At 44.2% G+C, this 9135-nt stretch overlaps 1 protein-coding gene across 1 annotated transcript in view; it reads left to right on the plus strand.

Annotated features, from left to right (window-relative positions):
• GPR107 (G protein-coupled receptor 107) overlaps window positions 1-3418 on the plus strand; it is a 32293-nt gene extending 28875 nt beyond the window's left edge. The window contains exon 18 of the mRNA XM_035898206.1: window positions 1-3418. Within this exon, the coding sequence (XP_035754099.1) occupies window positions 1-51 (51 nt within the window). The 3' untranslated portion in view covers window positions 52-3418.
• The last annotated feature ends 5717 nt before the right edge of the window (window positions 3419-9135 follow it).

A 9135-nucleotide genomic window follows, 5' to 3' on the forward strand; every position in this document is an offset into this window, starting at 1 on the left:
GTGGTGAATGGGTCAGCAGAGCCACGGGGCGAGTGGGAAAGCACGGCATGATGGACTGGACTAAGGAAGCACTTTCAGAGAAACTTTTTTAATTTATTATTATTACTCTCAGTGGAAAGGGAGCAACTAGCACTTCCCAACACTGAAACTGCAGAGTGGGGTGTGTCTGGGGGGAGCAAAGCAGTGCAGAAATATAACTATTCCTCTGACCATAAGAAAATGGGTCTCTTGGTACCTGCAAGGAGTGTGAAGCTTTCCTAGGGATTTTGGGTAGCTTATTCTTTTTTTCCCCTTTCTGGATCAGTTAGATATTCTGAATTGCTTGCAGTTGCATTCTTCAGAATGTGTAATACTAATGTGAAGAGAGACCTTTAGTGTGTATATAAACTATATATTTTATATAATGCGCGCATATATATACACACTTGCTATGTAACATGTATGCTGGGAATTACAAAGTGTGTCAGAAGGTGGGAAAAGAAGATAAGAGATGTAAGTATTCTTTTCTTTTTATAAACACTCCTTTTGGCTTGGACAATACATTGCAAAACAAACAAATAGAAACAACTGCAGTTGAGAGACTAAATGGGGTATTGGATCAGATGACTTCTGCCACTACTCACATCAGTGGGAAAGTTGATAAGTATCTTCTTGTCTTATCCATGCAGGTGTCCACTTGAATGTGTCAGGTTTTCAAATGTGTTGCTATACAGGAAGCAAGTGACTTCTCCATTAAAAGCACTAGTCTGTAGTGCAAGAAGCATTAATGTAAATTCTCCACTGTTCATGGAGTTGCTCTTGATTCACGCCCACCTGACAAGAAGTACACAAGATGTGTAAGACTGATGCTTGCTTTTTAGAGGTCTGCCATGCTATCCTAAACATTTAATTTCAAGCTGTGACCCAGAGCACTTTGATCTGCTTCACAAAATATTTTCAAGGTATTTCAAAAGACACTCCTTTCTGGCACAGTATAAACAGTACCAGAATCTTCAGTGGGAATCTGTCTAGCAAATGTACTGCAGCATAAACCTCTGGTTCACAATTATCCTGAGTTACTTAGTCTCTCTGGATGGCTACCTGTACTTCTCTGGCTACGTAGGATTAGTGGGATTGCTGTTTGAGATGGGCTGCACTGGTCAAAATGGTATTGCTGCCAAAACCGGGTAACTGTAGCTTCCAGTCCTAAATAGTTTTTGTCAGGAAAGGAGAAGATTATGACCAGAACACTCAATGCAGGGAAACATGGAAGTCTTAACTATTAGCTAAAAACTTGCAGTGGAGTATTTAGAGACATGTTACAAATGCCACGTGCATTTTTATCTGTAGTACTCTGCTATTGTCAGGAAGGTAAGCTGGTACCCATAGCTGTAGTAGTAAGGCATAGCAACTGATTATTAATTTGGGGGAGGATGGAAGTGGTTTGCTGATGTAATGAGGATAAGCTTTAAGAAAAATAAATCAAGTATAACTCACTGACCCAATGAAGCCTTAATATTCATGTGGAGGCATTGACATATGGTGCTGTTGAGCAAAGTGCTTCTGTCAGGGTGACAGGGATAGTCATCACGGAGTTTCAGATGTGCCAGCATCTCTTACAAACTCACTTAGGAATTGCTTTTTTGGCTCGAGGGACTACATCTCTGGGGCACAACTGATCAGAGGATTAGCCACGAGGGTTTTTTATCCTCTAAGTTTAGAAGGGGGATTTTCTTTGGAACCTTGAACCACTTCTTCCTCGGTCTTGACAGTGATTGCAGAGCTCTTAAATAAGCAGTCTGTACCAAGACTTGCTGTTTGAAGAGCAGCATTGTTTTCTCCAGTTGTCACTTCTTTTCCCAGGTGTTGGTTCTATGCATCATAGAAGTGGTAGAAATGAATCTACCTGCTTTGATACCCAGAACTGGTTTCTTTTTCGATAAAGCACGAGAATAGCCCTCTTCTCTTGGTACAGAGTCCTCTTGTGTGTCTTCCTCCTTAGCTGTAACTGCACAGTAATTGCAGCAGTGATGGTTTGACTTCTGCTGTCATTGTTTCGCAAAGATACAGTTTTAGTGAAAACTGAAGCCTACACAATTAGAAAGGCTGTTTAAGTGACCTGTGAGCCTTTTAGACCTTCTGTATGAGGAAATCTCCTGCATATTAGGTAGCTGAGGTGTGAGAAATTGGACTATAAGCAAACATAGGCAGTCCCAGCTCATCATAAACTTAAATACAATACCTGGAAAAACTCATCCTCTCACTCAGCAGTCCGCTGGAGATTTGAAGTCTGTTGGCACTAACGTATGTAAAGCATAAGGGTTTGCTGTCGGAAACAGAAGCGCAAGAACAGTGTTAATCCAGATGTGATGCTGTCTTAAAACCTGTTAATACCTTTTTGCGAAGGAGATGTGAAATTCTGATGGATGTGGTGTTTCACCCAAAAACATGAGGGGCTGTGTTGGGATCCTAGCACAGGCTGAGCTTGTTCCAAACAGTTGCCTATTCCATACCTCAGCATCAGTGGAGCCGATGATTTGGCGAGTGCTTTTACCTTAGTCTCAGGTTTCTTTTTTTATATGCACTTTTTTCCTGAAGTTGCGCATGGTGTAGGTTTATCTGCCAAGTCCCTGGCTTGTTAGTCAAAGGCCAAAAAATGGTGACAACTTCTTGTCTTGGCATGAAAAGCCATGGCACTGCTCCAGAAGTGTTTTTGGAAGAGCTGTTTCCAAGCTCAGACCTGAGCTTCAGCAGTCAGCTGTATGACAACTTCAGCTGGCACTTACTGCAGGATGCTAACCAGCCATACAACAGTAATTGGTTCAGACCTAAGCATTAGTGAAGAAAATGGATGTGGATATACAAGTCAGAAAACAGTGATAACAAGGTTCTTACTGCAGCCATTTCCAAAGTAAATTTCTACTTTCTTTGGTGGAATTCCTTGGAGCGGGTTGAAAAATGTGTCTTGCAGGGTTGTATGATGGACTGGATGGTGGCTGAGATGTTGGAGGATGGAGAGGATGGTGCAGTTGTGCTTCTCGCACAGCACATGCTGCACCACCAAGCATCACAGGGAGGGCTGCTCCTTCCCCTTCGTCCCAAGGTGTGACTGGCAAGTGCATGACTCTCTACTGCTAGTGGAGAGTGGCAGCTTGGATCTCACCAGGCAGGATAATAGCAGTGCTTGCCTTTCAAATTCTGATAGCTGTCTATCTTGTAGGAAGCTCTGCCTTTCACAGAGAGGGGAAAATAGAAGAGCTGCTTGTGGCTTACAGATCATTTTGGGATATAGCCTTACTTTCCTGTCTTTGCCTTTTACTGAAGTGAGCAACTACAACAATCACTCTGCGAGTACACACACTGGTACAGTGACAGGAGTCCTGGCAAAGCAGGTCTGGTGCAGTTCAGAATAAATGGGTTTGAATGCATTCACGTATGTTGCTGATGCAGGTTATGCCCCAATAAATCCCTATTGATGATGACATGCAAATGCCACCAATGCACCCTGCCTTCCTGCTGTAACTGTTCAGCAAGCTGTCTTCCATAGGAAAACCTCCTTGCAGTGCAACTGCCAGGCTCTCGCCTTCTTTGGGCTTGAAAATGTTTTCCTTAATGGTTCATCAAGAGATGTACTAAAAGAAAGCAAGACATAATGGGGTCATCTGGAACATCGCTGCTGCTTGCTCAAAATGTAGCAGTTTGAGTTGAAGAAGCCACATGCTGCCCTATTAAGATGCTCTTTCATGTTGTCGTCTAACTCAGCATGTCATGATCTGTGCAGTGCATTGTTCAGTGTTTCTCTCCAGCTGAGTGCCCTGTTCCTGGATTTCCATGCTGGCATACCCTGGGAGCATGTCGTAAAAATTTGCTGCATTGCAGTATTTTGTCTTGGAGCTAGTAATGTGGAAGATGTATTTTTTCTAAGCTAAGTGGACTCTCTCTAGCATGAGTGTGCATCCACCATGTATCCTTAAGCACTGTAACATTCCTCCTGGCCACGAATGGGCATGTTGTCATCATTCCAGTGTGCACATTTGGTGAAAGTCCAATGGAAGATTTTTTAGTGTGTTAAAGTCTTTTTTTTTTCCTTACAGTACACTCCTCTTAAAGAAATGTAGCCTGGCTAGTGACAATCAAATTGACAAGAATGGGGCTTTTTTGTTGTCTATTTGAAAATTGCCTGGCTGCATTTGAAGGAAATACTGGGTATTTGTATGTTCTGTTGAGCTCTGAGAATTGAAGATTCTTGGCTATTAAAAAAATAATTGGGTAGTAGCGCAGGTACTGAAGGGAAGGAAACCCTTCCTCCTGCAGTCTACCTGGTTTGTCTCCTTCAGTTTGACCTGTCACAACAGCTAACAGACTGCTGTTGCTTTAAAGCAAATGTGTTTTATTGATTCTGTGTTATGACCTCTACTTCAGTCATAAAATGTTTCCCCATTTTTCACCTTTGAAAAAAAGAGCATGGAGCTGTGGTCTGCAGTAGATGGAAGGTACAGCAATACATGAAACGTAACGGAACTTACACTGTTGAAAACCTGTGACCTTGTGTGTAACTTCAGTAACCTGAATGTTTCATGAAAACTGAGGTGGTGCTGCCTTGACCAATGGGGGGCACTTGACCAATGTTTTTGTTCCCTAGGGTTGATTTGCTGGAAAATGTTGTTCTAAATTGGATTAATCTGGCTTTTCTTGTCACCACTGGGTATGATGCTGGTTTGGGCTTACTAATCACTTTCACTTAGCAATATTGGAAGCTGTGTATTTTCCCTTTTGTAGTTTCTTGCTTGGATACAGTGATGACCAGTGATACAGTGATGGATACAGTAAGAACGCTGCATGATATGTACTTGCAAGTGGCTGGAACAGGACTTGAGAAAAATATGGAGATACTCATTTCTGTGTAAAGTAATGGTACTGGAAGAAAGTGGCTGAGAAGAGTTGCTCCTTGTTGGTTGACTGGCTCAAGAACCCGTTTATGTTTTGACTGCAGTGATCCTGTAGAAAGGACAATTCTTAATAAATATTTCCCTGTGGGATTTCACTCTGTGTTCTGCTCTCTGTGTAATAAAGTAGAGCCTGACCTCCACATTATCAGAAGCACTTCGTCTTGTAGCTAGGATACTGGAGCGTTGGGCTGGTACCTGTTCGGTCAAAACAAAGTATGGGTCTAAATAGCTTCCCTTTCCCTTTAGTAACTATTAATAATTAATTCTAGATCCTCTTGTGTCATTAAGCAGCTTTAGGGCACCTTGTACAATCTAGCTTTGAATTCATTTAGTAAATGACCTCCAAAAGAACTCGGACTTCCCCATGTGCAGCAAGGTCCAGTTCCAGGGCCTTTGGTGACCTGTAAAGATCCTATTCCTTGGTTCATGTTCAGATGTACAAATAGATATTTTCTGTATTTTTTTTAAACTTTAACAACAGAACAACAACCAGTATTTGGAGGGAAGCAAGGTAGATAGCAATCAGGATGGTCTGTGTAACTTGGTTTCCCTGCTGTGATGCAAACGTGTAAAATAAAGATTGACCAGAAAGAAGTTTAATGCATCTCATTTTCTGCTAGCAATCAAGCTGACCCATTGATTCCAAAGTCTGTGTTTTCCTGTGCCTGACTTCCCTTTGTAGCCATTAACATATGCATCGTGGATTCGGGGCCAAATCCTGGATACCCATAATCTGTGGGAAAAGCTTTCCTGCCAGTGACCCACACTGTGGTTCACTGAGGTGCCTTTCCTTGAGCTGAAAGACCTCCATGTACTGCAGCTGTGCTTGTAGGTGCCAAGCTCCTCTCTTAGTTTTGCAGGTGGAACTTCAGTAGTTTCTGTGGTCTGAGCCTCAGCTGGATAGCAGTGTTACTACAGCCCTGTTTCTTGCAGCTGGTGGCCCCTTGCTGCCAGCCAGTGTTGTGGTCCCCTTGTTCCACAGAGCTTGGTGTCAGCTTGCCATGCAAGGGAAGACAAGGAGCTGGTGCTCCTTGGTGAGCAAGTGCTCCTTGAGGCTCCTTGAGCCTTGGTGACCAGATACAAATTAAGGGTAGAAACCTGTATTTTAAGTAATACCCTTTGTGGATCTGTCCACATTATCTCAAAGGGGTGGGTCCTTGACCTGATGTTTCAGGCTGAACTGAGGGCAATTTGGGACTTCTGTAGCTGCTCTCTTCCTGAGGTGTCAGAATGTAACCATGCGTTTTCAGTTCTGCAGACTGCTTGGGTTGGCAGGGATGAGGAGGGCAAAGTATTTCTGTGATATCTTCCTGATAATCCTCCGCCCCTCAAGAGCATATGTCCTTCATCACGAAATGTAGGTCTTCAAGATGTGTCTTACAGTTTAGCCTATAGTTCTCATCCTACCACAGAGGGGTACTGCCAAAAATAGACTGTGTTTTCCCAAGCAACCAGTTCTGCATTGCCTCAAGCCTTTGGGTGGGTGGTGTTTTACCAGGGAACTATAAAAAGTACGTGGGCTTTGGACTTACTAACACCCTGCTGTAGAATAAACCAAGCTTCATGGCATGAAGGTGAGGGCTGGTGGTTGCACTGGGGTAACCTATATCTATTTCATGCCCTTGGATGTGTGGTTTCTCCAGACTGAATATCCTCTGTTTTTTCTGTCTGTTGTATATTTGGCCTTAAACCATCTCCCCTCAAAGTGACAGCAGCCAAATTCACCCCTGCTGTAAGTGCACAGTGCTCCAGTGGAGTTAGCTGCGCTGGGCCAAAAAAATCACCTGGCTGTAATGAAAGGTGAAATGTTAGGGGAGAAGTGTGTAAAGTGGGACTAAATTGTGGGAAGACTCACTTGAGTTATAGATTGCCTATAGGTTATATGGCAAAAAATCTTGATTTCTGATTGTCTTCTCCAAGGAGAAACAAAAAGGAAAAGCCCCTAATTGCAACAGAGCTCACTGTATCTAAGGTGGTGTAAGCAGAGATTGGTAGACTTACAAAGGGGAGGATAAACAAAACCAGAGCCCTAACACAGCTTTCCTCCATGTGCTGTGTTTGGATGCAAGCGTGTAGGTGTTTCCCTCTCCAGAGGAGGTAAATTGTTTTACCTGCTTTAAGGATTTTCTTCTCGCGTCTGAAATTCTGAGCTGACTTGATTGTTTGCTGCTCCTTGTTGCAGTGCAAGCTGCCTGCTGTCAATGTTCTTGCTCTAGCAAGATTATCTTCATGACTGCAAAGAGCTGCCTTCTCTTTAAATCTTGCTTTTACCTTCCTTTGCCTTCTGACTGACAGAGTCTAATGAGCAGGAGCGTGTTGTAGTGCCCTTTGTAGTGAATGGTCAATAAAAACAAATTGCTTTGTACAGAAGAGGTAATAATACAGCTTGTATTGGCACAGCTGATCCAATACTGGGGTCCTCAGTTAGGAGACGAGGGCTGTTGTGCATCTTAGGGCTGACATGCATTGTTATTACTTTTCTTCTCCCCTCTCATCCATGGGGTGACACTTCTTTCTCGTGACTCTTCTCCCCCATGGAATATCTTTACTGGGGTGGCTGAGATGTAATGCACGAGATGGTTCCTGTATTGCTGAAAAAAAATAAACGGGCGTGCAAGGTGAGGCTGTTACGGTGGTGGTAGGTTGTATAGGTGAGGATCAAAATGGAGGGGATAGCATAAAACTTCTTTTACAGCTCCCTCTTGGGATGAGGGTACTGAGCTTGGTAAGAGACTTCCAGCATCCCCAATGAGAGGAGTTGCTGACAACATGGGGTCTCCTTTGGCAAGGGTAAATATATTAATAAGGAGGGTTTTTTCATCCCCGAGGACACTGTTCTGAGGTGCTGATCATCTTCAGTCCTCAGTGTTGTAGGGTGGCACGATAGCCCGATGGCAGCCTGTCACCCGAAGAATCACTTGCGGTGCAGAAGAGCGGCCTCTTTATCTAGTGAGGATCTATCCAGTGTAGCCCTGTATCCAGTACCGAAGCTGCCGTGTGGCTGGAAATGCCTCTTCCCCGGCGCTGCTCGGGTGCTTTGTTCTGCAGGAGCTCCGTGAAGTCAGAAGGAATCCCACACCCAGCAAGGCTGTGAAGGCATTGATCTGCATCCCCCAGGAGAAGCCAAACTTGTTCGTTTGGGGATGGATCTCACACCAGGCTGCGGTAGCCAAATTGGAGGGGCTACAAATTAACAGCTGCAGTGACTGAGGCGAGAGAATTGGGCAATGACAGAAGATTACAAGAATTAAAGCTGTAAGCCTGACTAAGTGACGATTAAAGAGAGCCAAGATGATGTTGCACGCTACAAAATGGCTGCATGGAGGGGGGGGGAAAAAAAGCAGAAGTGCGAGAGAATTAATTAGCGTGGCTCAAGGCCTGAGCTGTGGAGAGGTGAGATGAAAGAGGAAAGCAAGGTGTTGGGAGAAACCTTTTGCCAATGAGATGGGTTTGGCTGCAAACAATCTCCCTGGAGCAATGGAGGCAGTTCTGTGTTGTTTTAGATAATCAGCACTCAGCGGGTCAAATCACTGCTAAATACACTGTAGGGAAGGACCCCTTATCGGCTGGGAGCTGGACTAAACGCCTGAGTCCGTCTTTTTCCATTTGCTTACCTCTGTGTGAAGTATATTGCGTGCATAATTCCTAGTTTGGGGGGTCATTTTTGCTTTACTATTAAACGTTGTAGATGCCTTGAGTGCGCTTGGCTGCTCCATAGGAGGAATATAAAAGCACTGCGTTAAAATGAAGCTGGTACGTGTGTGCCCTAATCTGTATTCGTGGTAAGTCAGGGGTTTTACTGTTGTTGCAAAAAGTGAGCAGAAATACCTGCTGGGATTTACCACGCACACCATGCCTGTGTATTGCCATAAATCAGAGCAGCCTTGTGGGAGGCAACGATTCAACCTCTTACAGCAACGGAATTTGAAAAAATAATCACCAGTCGATCTTGTATGTTTGAACATTTGGGGGGTTTTGTGAGGGTTCGGGGGTTGGTTTTGGGTTTAATTTATCGAGTGCAGGGTAGGGTTTGGGTGGGCAAACATCACTGCTGACAGCGTGGTTTGCTTATGAAGCTTGCTCAGGAGACTCGTCTTAAAACCAGACCCGCTCAGCAGTGACCAGTTCCTTGGCAGCGCCCGTGGCGGGGCGGTGCGTGCAGCTCAGACTCCACGCACCGAGCGGCTGGCGAGCTGATGTGACTCAC

This window comes from Egretta garzetta, unplaced genomic scaffold (genome assembly GCF_000687185.1).
Source record: "Egretta garzetta isolate BGI_Z169 unplaced genomic scaffold, ASM68718v1 scaffold497, whole genome shotgun sequence".
Lineage (NCBI taxonomy): Eukaryota > Metazoa > Chordata > Aves > Pelecaniformes > Ardeidae > Egretta > Egretta garzetta.